Below are 15,066 nucleotides of genomic sequence, written 5' to 3'. Positions count from 1 at the left end.
AGACGCAGAATCTGTGACGTCCAAACCATCAACGGGGTGTGGGGTGAGGCGGAATCGTCACAGCCACCACGTATTGTCCCCTTCCCCCCAGAAACAAGATACATCCTGACTATGGAGTTATGTATACTCGAGACGCGGGCGCTCCGATCTTGGCTCTGAAGAGCTTCAAGCGATTCCCCTGAGCGTCGGTAAATCCCCTGGGTTTAGACATGGGACATTTGCACATCAATGCTTCTTTTGAAAGAAGAATCAATAGGTATTTCTATCTCACGGCAGAGTGACACAATGTTAAATGGGAGCCGGCGGTTCCCAAAGGGTTGATCTCCACTTTGCCAATCAGTTAAGAGATGGCGCCCCCTAACCTCACAGTAGCAACAAACCATACACTCTACTCCGTGCACTTTACAGAGTTGTGTTTACGGAGAGAAAGTATCCGTACTCCGAGATCAACTTGAAACACTTATTGAATAATATAACAATCTGTTATTCCATATCAGAATTGCGGCAGCGTCCGCCTTGACGCGGCATTCCTGGCCTATTGAGTGTCTACCTACTCTACAGAGTACCTCAAGCCTCGTCTTGCTGCTGCGTTCAGCCCTCGCAGATGGACCTCATCTAAGCGGCACCATTCAAAATATTGACCGTTCCTCGTATACTCGTACTTCCTGCGACAATCACACAAAGCACCCGTCAGAGTAATGATGGTCATGTGATATCGCTCATAACGCGTGTCACGTGGACCCCATCCAGGCATCTACTGTATTTTGTAGGGTAGGTATTTTCGAAGGCCGTTTGTCCTGGTAATAAGCGTCACCTCAACAACCCTGATTATCTTGATCAACGGGAAGATAGAACAGTCTAGGGTGAGGCCATGATGGAAGATGTGCAAGATCTACGGACAAGATTCTTGCAAAGGTCGGCTCGGATCATTCTCCTTTCAAGTCCATCGACCTCGCGACATCTGTCATCCCAGAGCGTCGAACTCCAACATTCTCGATCTAGCCTGACCTCCAGCGCCGCCAACAATGTGTGTGCAGCGTGCGGCAGCCTGTTGTTGCCAGGCTGGACTGTTTCTACGCGGTCCGCGACACAGACGGCGGTGGCCAAACCCCAGACAACAGCGCAGAAAAAGATTCGAAGAAAGATCCTGTCACGGAAGTGCTCTTCATGCCACAGGGTCTCGAGGCAGACGGCGGAAATCAAGAAAGACGTCCGAAGTCTGACACGGCAGCCCCAAATTTCCAGTCGCTTGAATGAAAAGCCTGTGCGCGACGAATTGCCTGCCGATGCAGCCCAAGAGAAGTCCACTAAACTCAGCAGCAAGAAGAGGGCAAGGGCGAGAAAAGATCGTGAAGGATTACAGTCGCTACTTGACAGAAGCGCACAAAACAAGTCCAGCCTCGGTCTCAGCCTGATGGACTTCATGAGACGACCATAAGGGTGCTGTGGGTAGGAGGCAGCGATATGGTCACGACTGTCCCGCGCAACGAATTTTTGGGGGTGGGCTTGCGAGACCCCTAGCGGTCTTTGTGCCGGTTAAAGCGAAGCGACAATTTAGGTTGCTTTAGCCGCCGCACTTCCGACAGGCAACCCCCCAGCTGGTGCTTGGCAGAGCGACAACCTTCTGCGTCATTCCAAATTTTGTGGTTCGAGAAGGCTCTGGGCCTTTTGACTCTTTAAACTTGAACTTGATAAAAAGATCTTGTCGGACTTCCAGCCTTCACTCGCCGTCGACAGAATTACCTTTTACGGAAACAAATTATCAAAAATAAAAACCCGAACAACACACCGCCAACATGGCAGCAACTGGGACTCCGTCGGTGGTCCACGTCGACCCCAACGAGGTCGGCGTATATGAGATTCAAAGCCTGTGCATGAATTGTCGCGATCAGGTACTTTCACCGGCCCCCTTGCATGCGTAACAGATTTTTGCTAACTACCGTAGGGCGTGACACGGATACTGCCCATCAAGATCCCTTACTTCAAAGATGTCCTTCTCGAATCTTTTTCTTGCGAACACTGCGGCTGGGAGAATAAGACCGTGAAAAGTGCAGGGCAGATTCAAGAGAAGGGATCAAGATACACCTTCAGATTAGATAAACCCCAAGACCTACAACGACAAATTGTCAGGAGCGACACGGGCGTCTTCCGGATCGAAGACCTCGACCTCGAAATGCCTCCCGGGCCAGGTCAGCTGACGAATCTGGAGGGCATAATCATAAAGATCAAGACAGACCTAGAGTACGACCAACCTGAGAGGAAAAAGACAACCCCAGATGTTTACAACGCACTCGAGGCCATCATCCAGAGATTGGGAAAGATGTTGCAAGGCGAAGCATTCCCATTTACAGTCTCTGTGGATGATCCATCCGGCAACTCCTTTGTTGAACCGTCTCCTGACGACAAAGGCTCCAAGTACAGCCGACTGGACTATCCCCGGACTCGTGCTCAGAATGCGCAGCTTGGGTTGATTGCCGACGACGAGATTGAGAAAGGCGACGATGGGCTGAATGACGTCGATGTCATTAATGACCAGATCTACGAACTCCACTCCGAATGCCCGGCTTGCTCGAAACCATGTACAATCAACATGAAAAAGACCAACGTTCCACACTTTAAAGATGTCATTATCATGGCCACAGTATGTGACTACTGCGGTTACAAGACTAACGACGTGAAGACTGGCGGCGAAATTCCGGAGAAAGGGCGGCGGATAACTTTGGATGTCAAGACGGTAGAAGATCTATCCCGAGACATTCTCAAGTCAGAAACTTGCGCCCTCAAAAGCCAAGACCTCGGTTTGGAGGTTCAGCCTGGCACCCTCGGTGGGCGATTTACGACAGTAGAAGGCTTACTCACGCAGGTGCGGGAGCAACTTCATAACCAGATATTTGACATTGGCGATGGAGACCTCGCGCCAGGAGATTCCATGGCTGACCAAACCAAGGAGAGATGGGGTAAGTTCTTTGACAAACTGGACCGCGCCATCAAAGCCGAATTCCCATACTCGATTACTCTGGAAGATCCGTTGGCGAACTCATATGTGCAAAAGAGAGTGGACTCTGGCGAGGATCCCCAGATCAAGTCGGAGGAATACCAAAGGTCGGATGAAGACAATGAAGACCTGGGATTGACAGACATGAAGACGGAAGGATACGAGACTGCGAATGCAAATGGGAGTACTTGAGGAGAAATGGCCGGTTTCTACTTCGAGGCTCTGTGTCGAGATATCGAGGCTCACCTGGCCTTGATGTAAATCTCAACCATTCCTAGTTGCGCACGGCATTACAGCCCGACAGACTCGCACACTGCATGCACCTGCCGAACAGTCCGGAGCATGAATTCCCGATCCATGCGATATACTGCGGAGAAGGCAGCACACATGAGATCGAATGTCGCGAGGTGGGTGTCTATTTTGACCTCATTGGCCTGGCTCCCTGCACCTAGCTCGAGCAGGGTTCAGGGTGACTGTATATAAGTGAATGTATACGAAGGTCATGTCGAAAGAGCTGATGGCAAGAATGCTTGGATGAGTTGCCTCAATTGAGAGACGTCGGGACACCCTTGACGTTTGTTAGGTGTGACAGGGGCTGAAGTACGTGCGGGAGTACTCCGTAGGGATATCTGCAATGCAGCATGAGCAAGATACCTGAACTTGAGACTCATAAGGACAGCGAAGGTATTAATTAGTAGTGATTACAAGCAACAACAGCGCGCTGCTAGCGGGAGCTGGAATACGCCATACTCCATACTAAATGGTATTATTAGAAAACTGAATAATTAATATTGATTTTATTGATTTCGGCTGCCGTCGGCGCGGCTCAAGTTGGGATGACTTCATCACAAATTCTTCGCGATTTTTCTCGTATTCGGAAACAGCACAAGACAACTATCTACGCTGTTGTTCCTCCCCAGCAGCTCGTATATTCTCGCAACGTCACCCGTGTTTTGCTCTAGCAGCTGTATGTTGAGACTGGTATTGGAATCGACCATGCGCCGGCGCCTGTCAAGGCCTCTATTGGTTTCTGATCAATCAAGCAACTCTTCCATCTTTTAACCAACCTCCGTCCGCGTTTGAACGTTCGCATCTTCCGGACCATGTCCAATGGCGCCGCCAGCCCTGTCCAGAGTTCCAGAAAGGCCCATCCCACGTTCCATTTCCTCGCCGGGCTGACCTCTGGGCTCGCGAGCGCTGTGCTACTCCAGCCAGCCGACCTCCTCAAGACGCGAGTGCAGCAGTCCCGGTCTTCCTCCCTCCTTCCCGTCCTTCGATCGATTCTCTCCAGCCCTCATCCGGTGGCGGGCCTTTGGCGAGGAACGCTACCATCGGCGCTTCGAACAGGATTCGGGTCGGCCCTGTACTTCACGTCTCTAAGCTCTCTGCGTCAGATCATTGCGAACAGCAGCGTCAGCGCCCGATCCTCTACAGATGGAAGAGATTCTCCGACAGGCTCACTGGTGAGACGGAACACCAGCAGCTCCGTGCTGCCGAAGCTGTCGAATACACAAAACCTGCTCACGGGAGCGACGGCGCGCGTCTTCGCCGGCGTCGTTCTCATGCCTGTGACGGTGATCAAAGTGCGCTACGAGTCGGACTTGTATGCGTACAAATCGATCGCGTCGGCGGCGCGATCGATCCACGCCCAAGAAGGGCTCAAGGGCTTCTTCTCGGGCGTGGGCGCCACGGCGGTCCGCGACGCCCCGTACGCAGGTCTGTACGTGCTGTTCTATGAATCCTGCAAGAAAGACTTGAACAAGCTTCTCTCCGGAAGGACCGATCAAGCCCCGTCATCGGCGACCTCGGCAACCATCAATGCCTCGAGCGGCGTCCTCGCCGCCGGATTGGCCACCGGTCTGACCAACCCTTTCGACGCGGTCAAGACGAGGCTGCAGCTCATGCCGAAAAAATACGGCAACATGTTGAAGGCGACCAGGCTGATGCTCCAGGAGGACGGCGTCAAGAGTTTCTTCCACGGCCTGGGGCTCAGGATGGGAAGGAAAGTCCTGAGTTCCGCACTCGCCTGGACAGTGTACGAAGACTTGATCGGGCGCGCAGAACGCTTCATGGCGCGGCACGATGACGACCGGGTGGTGGTGTGAATGGGCTGGCGATGGAGGCCATGGCGGCCATGTTCCTCTCTCAACTCACGGACGGTGAATAGAAGGCCGTGTATTCGACCTCACATCTCATCGGCTATCTACCTTATGGAAGCCTAGATGGTCCATTTGAATGTCCATAGCTGGTGTCTCTACTCCTCCCAAACCCTGTCTTGTCATCTTCTTTGAACATGGACAGCCAGATTCGATTGCGGCGATATTCTAGAGCATCGTGACTGGAGGCATCGTCGCTAGTGATTGATTACACTACCGAGCTTCACTCACTTCTCCACTCTCAATACACGCTGCCATTCCCATGGTGGTATTTCGTCCTGATATTCTATGTGCGTGCGTTGATGATCCCGTCTCGTCTCGTTGAATTTGGTACAAGTATGTATTCAACCCAGGGGCAATTGGTACCAGATGGGTGGATAAAGAGGCGCTCAGCCTCGCTCACAAGCATGCACTAATATCACTCTTCATTCTCGACACCCCATCTCTCCAGCCGCTCCGGGCCGAAGCTCAGCTGCAGAACAAGCATTGTAAAGTCATTTACTTCATCCGGGCCGGCCTCTGCGAACAACCTGTCAGCTTCTGTCAGACGGATCAAGCCTCCATACACCTCGGAACATTGTTTCATCCAGTGCACAGCTGAGCGGGCCTCCCAAAAGCCCGGCCGGCTCGTAAACATCATGGCGCCCATGCAACGAGCGCGACGATGTTGAAGAGTCACATATAGGCCTTGCACACCCGAGGCAACCAGCCAAGTGCGCCGAATGCTCTCGGCCAGGATCCAAGAGTACCAGAGAAGGTTATCGGAATGCATTCCGGGAATGTCCAAGTCGGAGAAGCTCAGGCCGGCACTCGCTTCGGTATTGGCGTCATCTTCGGCGCAGGACAGGATGGCGGCGCAGTCCAAGGACAGGGCGCATCGGGCATGGTCGACCATCTGGTGCATCCAGCTGTTCAGCACGGGAATGTGGCTCTCTGCAAGATGGCGCAGTCGAATATTGCAGTCGTAGAGACCGATGAGCTGATAGATAAGCAAGGCCTGAACCCGCGCCAGATGGTCGAGACAGTCCAGAGTGGCCGACCTCGTGCCGGCGGCGGCAGTGGCCCTGCCATGCTCGACCAGCTCCCTGACTCGATCCTCGATGATTTGAGCAATGGCCTGCTCGTTCGACGCCGTCTTGTTCAGATGGCACGACAGGGCCGCGTAGGCATCCTGGATGGAGCGTGGAAACCGATAGCGATAGAGTTGAGGGTGGATGAAAGGGTTGCTGCTTTCCTTCACGAACTGTGCCAGCCACCGATGGACCGTGGCCATGACGCCCTTGAGATCTTCGAAAGAGAAACTCGTCCGTCCCGGCAGTGGGCCATGGTCGACCTCCCAGGTTTCGGCGCCGGCAAACCACAAGGTGGCTGGCTGCGCACCAAAGATCCCCAGGCCCAGGCCCATGCCCGAGCCCATGTCGACTCCAGAGACCTCTAGCCCGAGAGTCAAACTGCCGTCATCGGTCGTTGCCCTTGGAGAGCATGGGGATGGCGTTGAAGGTGTAGGGTTGAACGCCAGCATCGCGGCCCCGGCAGACATTGTGTCGTCCGCCGCCCCGCAAAGCACGAAGCTGCTCGGCTTGGGAGGAGGATACGTGCAGTCGATGCCCTTTCTCCTGCATCGCAGGCAGAGCGGTCTCTGTTTGCCGCATCTCCGCTTGGCCGCTGCACAGGCCCGACATGCCCTGGCATCCAAGATCTGTGTGCCCGTACTGGTCATTGATTATGATTGCGGTCGCTCTGCAGTGAGTGCCAATGGCGGTGCCTGCAATCCATGTCACGATTGGGGCTGCGGCAGCGATCTGCTTCTGGGATAGATGATACCGCCGCCGTCGTATGGTCCGGTTGGCCACATACTGACGGCCTGCTGAGCAATACAGAGCAAGGAGCAAGGATCAAGTGTCAGTCGGATCAGATCAGATCAGATCTTCACTGAACACGTCCGTGCACCTGCGTCTTTATCGCTCACTTGCATCCGACTTCGACATCTGCGGACGCTACACGCTTTGGGTTAAGCCTGATGTCTGGCCCAATCAATTAATCAAGAGTTTCTGTGGCGTCTCCCGCTTCGACTGCGGACGCTACACGCTTTGAGATGGCCGCCGCAGTTGGATCTGAAAATGGACTGCGCATACAGTTGTCGTGTTGTCTTGTCCCCTCGATCTCTACCTATCCGGAGTACCGATAGAGCTGGCAGAGACGTCGACTCGGCCGCACTGAGCCCCTCCGCTGGATCAGTGTCATTCTCAATATGGAAATCCCGGATCCTCTCTCAGAGCTCAGGTTGGAGTCAAGACTTGCCATAAATACAGGTCCAACCCAAGTCCATGCCCGGTTGTAAGAACGGGATAAGAAACTAGCATCTCTCTCTCTCTCTCTCTCTTCTCTCCTCCCTAGAGCTCTCTCAGATACACACACAGAAACCTCCCGCCGTGGGAACTGGCTAAATACACACACACACACACCATCTGAAAGAACTGGCATTCTACCGTGACCATGTCGACCCTAGCAGAAATAGCAGAAATGCTGGCCGGTATGTCCCGCACCGACCTCACGACCACCGTCCGTCGAGAGCCCTATCCAGCCATCTCACCGTCGAGACCCGAGTTGAGCCAGGCGGGAAGAGTGGTCCTCGTCACCGGCGGCGGCACCGGTGTCGGATTTGCGATTGCGCGAGCCTTCGTGCGCGCCTCGGCCAAAACCATCATCATCCTGGGCCGTCGTGCTCAAGTGCTCGCAGACGCCGCTTCCCGGCTCGAGGAAGAGGCGAAAACCGTCGGCAGCGGCACCAAAATCGTCACCTATCCCTGTGATGTCGTCAATACGGCCGAGGTCGATGCGGTCTGGAAAGAGATCGCGGCCCAGGGCATCACTGTCGACGTCTATGTCGCCAACGTCGCCAAAACCACCGAGCCGAAGCCCATGCTTGAGCTGGGCACGGATGAAGTCTGGTCTCAAGTCGAGACCAACGTCAAGGCTCCGTTATATCTCGCCGAGAAGTTCTACGCCCAGCCAGGAGAGTCCCGAAAGGTAATGCAATGCGTTGCCACCGTCTAACCTAGCCTTCTCCTACTCGTTCCCATCCTTCCCCTCCTATCCTCTCCCATCCCCGTTGTTACAGTACTATCATTCGTCCACACATCCTCGCGGAGTCCCCCGTTTTCGGGAGGATGGTGAACGGGGCACTCCGCGAGGATGGTGCTTGTCTTTTGTCTTTCTTTGCCACAATTGGGTTTTATTCATGTCGAAGAGACTGGACCAGGACTGACGTATTATCATGCGCCCAGTTCATCATCAATGTCTCTACCGCCTCTATCCATTCCACCACCCACCCTGGGGTGGCCGAACGTCCCGCTTATACCTTGTCGAAACTGAGTGGCACGCTACTGTTCCAGCTCCTCGCGCAGGATGCTCCGCGCGAGAAAGTCCAGGTCGTCAGTTTCCATCCCGGCCTGATCTGGAACGATGGCTGGAAGTCACTGGGTTTGTCGCCTGACCTGTTTGACAGTGGTGAGTGCTCCGCCCTGTATCGTCCCATGATTCTAATACCATACCATACCATCCCATCTTATCCTATCATCCTATCTTACTTTGTCAATATCATTGCCAACTTCCACTACTCTCCCTTCTACTGCTCTCCCTTCTACTGCTCTCCCTTCTACTGCTCTCCCTTCTTGCACATCCCACACAGAATATCATAGACACATTAGGCTGACCCAGCCGCCCTTTGCTATTCAGATGAGCTTTGTGGTGCCTTCGCCGTCTGGCTTGCCAGCGAAAACGCCTCCTTCCTGCATGGCCGCTTCGTCTGGGCCTCGTGGGACGTCGATGAATTGTCGTCCGGCGAGCTCCGCAAACGCTTCGATGAGGATCCTAATTGGCTTCGCGCTTCCATTGTCGGCCTTAATCAAGGTCTTCGAACTTATTAGCCTTTATAGAAGTACATGGGAAACAAGGTCTTCGAACTTATCAGCCTTACAGGGAGTACATGGGATAGGACAGGACAGAATGCCATAGTTTAGGACAGAATAGAGAATGTCATGCAATGCATTGGATGGGACGGGGAAAGAAACTTCAGACAAGATGAGATGTGCCATCCCAAAAAGGGTGCCTTTGGTGTCTCTGCATTATTTCCATTCCGTGACACGCACCGCACCGCACCGCACTGGCGGACACGTCTGGCTCAGACGTTCAGGGGCACGACGACATCGTCGGTCCGTCTCGGACTCTTGGATTCAGACTATACGGAAGAATATATATAATTGAAGGTGTCCTGTGTCTGTGTCTATGTCTGTGTCTGTGTCTGTGTCTGTGTACAGCTGTGTCTGTATATGTCCACTCAATCACTGCGCTCCTCTATCTCAGACATCAACTTTCCACGGCTGCAAACTACATATGTAACCTAATCCTGCGAAATTCGAATCAAGGAGCTACATAATAGGACACGTATACATCTGTGATAACTAGGACAAGTACACGTCTGTGATAATCAGGCATGACCAGTGATCGTCGCTTGAATGCTGACTACCAACTCCGGAGGACTAGATTAGAGATCCACAGCTCAGATAGGTAGGTATGTATATATGTGCGTGTATATGCATATAGTAAAGACCGGGCATGTTGGCCACGAGGAAGAGGACAAACTTAGAACATGCTCAATCGATACTCGAGAGAAAGCAATCAACACAACCACAACCACAACCGCAATATCAACCACAATACCAAACCTGCACAATTCAGAATATAACAGAAACAAAGCAAAGTGACAAAAGTCACAACAGAAAGGGTATCAGATGGCCGCCTGCTGGAAAGCAAAAAACAAAACAAAATCCACACGTATATCGTCAATCGCACAAACAGGTGATCCAGAAAGTAATCCCCCTAGCACAGTACAACAAAAGAAGGCCACGACAGCTGAAGTGTTTGGACGTGTACTCTGAGAACACCCCAAAAACAGAAATCCAACCGCAGTGAGTTCATCACTTCGTTACGCAGAGTCCCCCAACCATCCAAGTGATAAAGCCCGGAGTGTGTCGACGCGATGCCCATGCTGGCGCCACACTGTGCAGCCGAGAAAGTCTCTGGCAAGGATGCCCTCATTACCAGTCGTCTCCCAATGCCCAAACAAGTGCCCGCCCAGGAAAAAAACAAATGTTAAGCCGATAGGCAAGTCAAGTCGCCCAAAACAGCCGTTGGCAAGCAGGCCAAAGTCATTAGGTCGAAGCCTAAACTCTCGCCGCATTCGCCACAGTCATATGGTCCCGACTCTCCTGGCGCGAATGAGCAGAACGAGAATGGTGTCCGTCTCCATGGCTATACCCATTCGAGCCTCCATTAGAAAACTCCAGACCACCAACGACAAGAACATCGGAATCAACGCCTCGTAGCTTCAGACAGGCATTGCCCAACAATCCTGCAGCTTCATGCGTCAGTTCCCATCGTGTACTCTCAAAGGACTCCTTCAGAATCATCAAAAGGCCTAGGCATCGATTCTTGCCTTTCACGGTCTCGAGATCATCGGGTGCTCGAACCCCAGCTACTCGATCGAGGTAGTCTTTCATGTCTTGCTCTTTCTGCCGGTATGTTATGAAATCTTCTTCTTTGGGAGGAGGTTTGATAGGGCCTTCGAGAGCAAATCCATAGCACCAGACGACCAATGCCGAAATGTAGAGGACCCAAGGGCGATTTAACAGAAAGTCATCTCGAGCAATATACTGGTTGTGCTCAAAGGCCTGAGGCAAGATAGGACTTGCGTGGCCATATAACCGGCTGTTGATACCGTCTATACCTTCATCCGGTGGGATGAGAACCTGGACGATAAACTTGAGAGCATAAAAGGCGGCATCTCTGGCCGAAGCCTTTGTTGCCCATCGTTCGATCTTCTCCCTAATCACACTGTAGTCTTTGGGAGTGATGGAACGCCCTAGAAGTCGATTTGCTCCCGCAAACACTTGGCAATCAAGCACATCCACATGAGCGGCAATGTGGGCGAGATGATGCAGAACTGTGCGTGACTCGAAAATGTTTTCATCGTCAACCGGTCGGAGGAGACCGTGGACCGGTACCGCAGGGGTTCGCAGAGGCGACGTTGGTGCCGGAGTTGCTTCTGCAAGGGCTTCGTCAAAATCCCGCTTCCAGTTGTCAAATGCTCGCAGCAGAACTCCCTTCCATTTATCGGGTCCTCCGAATGAGGTTGCTGTTCGAGGTCCTAGCGAGGAAATTTGCAGGTCTCGTTGTGTCATGTGCCACGAAACCGACAATAGACCGGCCATGATTATGGTGCGGCCAAAGGAGTTTGTCCTCACTCTTTGACCATTCAGCGTCTTTTTCAGACCGTCGAGAAACATGGTCGGTTTGACACCATTGGTTTGCAACGCTAACTGGACTCTACCGGCTTCTGCAGGAGATACAGCCGACCAAAGACCTTCATCACATGGCAATGGTAGCCGCATTTCATGCGCAACCATTTTTGCTGCGTGCCCAAACATTGTTGCGTGAATGGAATCGATCACAAATGCGGCAAAGGCAGCTCGACGAGTGGCCTCGGTAGTGACCCAACGATACCAAGCCTCTTCGGATTTGGAAGATTCGTGCCCGGAAAACGGCACAGAAATCTTGCCATTATCCTGGTCACCCCGAAGACTTGGGGGTGAATCGGATGCGGACCGACCCAGCAGGGAACTGCCTCGCCGCATCAGGGTCAAGGTGGAGTCATGGTGGATATGGGCTCTCTCGTGCAACGCCCTGGTCGCATACATTTTCTCGTAAACTTCGATGAGTAGCAGAGTTTGGAAGACCCAGAGTTTGGCCGGAGGTCTAAAATCCGCATCCCGTACGATCTCCCATCTCACATGCCACGCAACAAAGTTGGCGAATTCCGCGGCGGAGTCGGTGAGAGACGTGCCATAAGCTTTGTCCAACGTTGCCGCGCCTATCGCAATGACGGCAAGGAGCAACAGATTGGGCGTTCGGTCGGCCGAAAAGGTGGGCTTGTGTAAGATAGGCAGTTGAGCATGTTGATGGTACCAGTAAGAACCGATGTACGTGTGCATCATCCTTAGACTCAAGATATGGCCGTCGCTGTCAAGGTCACCCTCGAACACCGAGTCCTTTCGCTTCTTGACTGCGTCGTGAGGGCGCTCGATGAATTGACTCTGCATCAGATCCAGGAGTTCTTGCCGTTTTGACTCGGACATTATGTATTGACTGGTGGCGGTAGTATCGAGAATACTGGTAACGCTCATTGGATGGTGTTGCCCTACATGTGCAGGGTAGCTATTGCTGGACGTAGGGCTATGTGAAAAGTAAGGCCCCTGTGTCTGTGATTGGTCCTGACCACCGTAACCGGATACGTAGTTCGGAGGAGAGAAGCTTTTGGATCCCGACTGGCTGTCGTTAAAGAGCCATTGCGTGAAAAAGTCTGCACCTGAGTAAGGTGTCTGGGTGTACTCGTCTATCCCAAAGACAGGATATCCGTAAGCACTGTTCAAGTCACCAGTAGATATGCCGCCGTTCAGGATAGCGTAGGGGTATGGATCGCTCCGGGTGAGGCCATGAGAGACGGCCGCGGCAAAGGCGGCGTCTCCTGTCCGGGATACTTCTGCCGGCTGATAGACCGCAGAGGCGTAGGAAGATACTATGGCGGCTGGCTGGACAAAACCATTAGAGGAGGTCCTGTCCAGGTTTTCATGGGGGTTAGGTCCCTCGTGCGCAAAAGTGGGTGCAGATGACGACGAGTATTGGCGAACAGGAGATGCAGGGACGGGGGCCCCGGAGGTTCCATCCCTTGATTGCGTTTGGGTATATGAGGCCTGAGACCTATTCAACCCCTCGGTGTTGAAGCTCTGCCTGCGCAAAGCAAGAGGCCATGTGGGCATAGCTTGTTTTTGGATGGGACTCAAGGGATTACTCTCCGTGCTGCTGGTCCGGTGCAGGGGGGCTGTTGGTCCAGCAATGGCTGTCTGTGGTGTTGGAGGATGATATCGAGGTTCTGTCGATGCCGTCGACGGCGACACTGTATTGCTGGACTTGGTAGAACGCTGTTTGAGGCCGCTGGGGGTGTCGATAGGATATCCAGCGGAGCCAGCAACGGATCGGCCCTCTTGTTCAGGGCTTTTCAGCTTCGGTGCGGACATTGGGTAGTTTGGTGGTTGCTGGGGTTGATGGGCAGGGGCTTGAGGAATAGGAATAGCTTTTGGATTACTCTGTGCAAAGGCATCTCGTTTATGCAACTGAGATCCATGAGTGGTGTGGCGCTCTCGGTGACGAATGCACAGATCTTGCCTCACGAAATACCGGCTACACTCAGGATAGTCGCAACGGTAAATGGTCTTTGGAGTATCTATGCAGGAATCAGAACGGCCGAGTCACCAAGGTCTCCGGAGAGAACTCACGATTGAGCTGGTGTCTGTAGAGATGCTCTGCGCGAGAGTAGCTTTTACCACAGCCCTCGTGCTTACACTCGTATTTCTTGTCCGGATTTGGCTTTGCGACTTTCCTTCTCTTCTTGGTCGGCTCTCCAGGACCGTTGCCAATGTTATCCTGATCAACCTGATGATCTTGGAACGACCCGTTCGGTGCGCCCATGTTCTGTTTCTTGTTCGAGGAGACGTCTGCGGCCGCCATGGCAACAAACGTAGGTCTCGGTTTTTCCGAGACTTGATGGGTAGGCAGCCGCGTCAGAGAATATCATGGGTATGCGTTATTATTGGGAGGGAACCGTCAGTAGCGGAAAGTCCTCGTGCTTGTGTTTGAACGAAGTAGACAATCTTGAACGTGCACAATCACTGTGGCCACTATAGTGGCTCGCGGAGGATGGTGTGGCGCGACTGGGCTGAGGAGTACTCGACAGGGCGGATGCTGGTATGGCAGACTGCACTTCTCCAAACCGCTGGCTTCTAACGTCAATGGTAGGGTTCCGGCACTCTGGTCAACAACGATGGACGACTATTGTGCAGCCTAGGACGAGGGGGTGACCGTGATGTGGGAGGAGATGCGGGATACAGACAGAAGCGACGGGCGGCTCTCTTTAATGCAGGTACCAGAACGCGACACAGAACGAGCAAGTTCAGGTGACTTCTGCAGGCAAGGCTGGTGCGGAATGGAGAGAGGACTGATTGCTTTTGCTGCTCCTCATGGCCTGTGGCAAATATGGAAGGGTTCAACGCTGGTGATGGCCTTAGAATTATGCTGGTTTTGCTTCTGGGCGGATGTCGGGCATGCCAGGCTATGGGTTCAGGTTACAGTTGGGTCTCGCTCGATTGCGATGTCCGATGGTGGGAGGTTCACTAAATCAATCTGGTAATGCGAAGTTGGTGGTGCAGTGCGGAGTGCATTGGCCAGTCAGCGAGCAACCACAAAAGACGGGGGATTGTAGGAGGTAGACAGGTGCGTGGGATGTGAGCTGGTGTAGAATGAGTCGCCCGAGTGGAATAGAATACGAGGGAGAAGGGTCGGAGGGGTTGGTGGTGTAATAGTCAAGTAGTGGTGTGTCGCAGGGAGAAGTGGTGAGAGGCAGAGCAGCCCCCGAGGGTAGTTCCGGAGCGGGTCATGGCGCTTTACTGGAGGGGAAGAGGCCTGGCTGCTAGCGAGCTGCCGTCACACACTGCATGTTATAAGCGGGGCGACCTGCACGCTGACAGCACAAGAGTCGGGCCGGGTTGCAGCCCGGCGAATTGCAGGTCATGATTGTTCTAGGGGCTAAGGAGGCCCGAAAGGGGCCCTTAAGCACTTTAGGAATCCCGTGAGGTGCCCGCAGTAAGCGGGGGAAGGTAACTAAATAAGCCTCTAGGCCCAAGCCAGTTAAGGGGACCCTGGTGGCCGAAGCAAGCAGCGTCGAGCTTCTGGCAGCGGTTGATTCAGTATGTTACAACAACTAGGTACCTATATTAGCAAGAAGAAATTTTTGAGGGAATT

General features: G+C 53.2%; 6 protein-coding genes across 6 annotated transcripts; 4 read left to right on the top strand and 2 right to left on the bottom strand.

Moving 5' to 3' along the window:
• Positions 1-874: 874 nt before the first annotated feature.
• Positions 875-1,438, top strand: A1O3_00919 (uncharacterized protein; the record flags this gene model as incomplete). The annotated part of the gene is made up of 1 exon (XM_007731069.1): positions 875-1,438. The coding sequence occupies one exon, from the start codon at positions 875-877 to the stop codon at positions 1,436-1,438; it is 564 nt and encodes a 187-aa protein (XP_007729259.1).
• Positions 1,439-1,796: 358 nt separating this feature from the next.
• A1O3_00918 (zinc finger protein) lies at positions 1,797-3,187 on the top strand (the record flags this gene model as incomplete). Its single annotated transcript, XM_007731068.1, has 2 exons — positions 1,797-1,892; positions 1,946-3,187. 2 exons carry the CDS (start codon positions 1,797-1,799, stop codon positions 3,185-3,187), a joined length of 1,338 nt encoding a protein of 445 aa, XP_007729258.1.
• A 911-nt stretch (positions 3,188-4,098) lies between these two features.
• On the top strand, positions 4,099-5,100 carry A1O3_00917 (uncharacterized protein; the record flags this gene model as incomplete). The annotated part of the gene is made up of 1 exon (XM_007731067.1): positions 4,099-5,100. One exon carries the CDS (start codon positions 4,099-4,101, stop codon positions 5,098-5,100), a length of 1,002 nt encoding a protein of 333 aa, XP_007729257.1.
• Positions 5,101-5,569: 469 nt separating this feature from the next.
• A1O3_00916 (uncharacterized protein) lies at positions 5,570-6,871 on the bottom strand (the record flags this gene model as incomplete). The annotated part of the gene is made up of 1 exon (XM_007731066.1): positions 5,570-6,871. The coding sequence occupies one exon, from the start codon at positions 6,869-6,871 to the stop codon at positions 5,570-5,572; it is 1,302 nt and encodes a 433-aa protein (XP_007729256.1).
• Positions 6,872-7,647: 776 nt separating this feature from the next.
• A1O3_00915 (uncharacterized protein) lies at positions 7,648-9,080 on the top strand (the record flags this gene model as incomplete). Its single annotated transcript, XM_007731065.1, has 3 exons — positions 7,648-8,181; positions 8,439-8,661; positions 8,890-9,080. The coding sequence occupies 3 exons, from the start codon at positions 7,648-7,650 to the stop codon at positions 9,078-9,080; spliced, it is 948 nt and encodes a 315-aa protein (XP_007729255.1).
• A 1,296-nt stretch (positions 9,081-10,376) lies between these two features.
• A1O3_00914 (uncharacterized protein) lies at positions 10,377-13,776 on the bottom strand (the record flags this gene model as incomplete). The annotated part of the gene is made up of 2 exons (XM_007731064.1): positions 10,377-13,492; positions 13,545-13,776. The coding sequence occupies 2 exons, from the start codon at positions 13,774-13,776 to the stop codon at positions 10,377-10,379; spliced, it is 3,348 nt and encodes a 1,115-aa protein (XP_007729254.1).
• Between the last annotated feature and the right edge of the window lie 1,290 nt (positions 13,777-15,066).

The sequence above is a fragment of the Capronia epimyces genome (assembly GCF_000585565.1).
Source record: "Capronia epimyces CBS 606.96 chromosome Unknown aczIQ-supercont1.1, whole genome shotgun sequence".
NCBI classification, from domain to species: Eukaryota; Fungi; Ascomycota; class Eurotiomycetes; order Chaetothyriales; family Herpotrichiellaceae; genus Capronia; species Capronia epimyces.
This window is presented reverse-complemented; position numbering and strand designations above follow the sequence as displayed.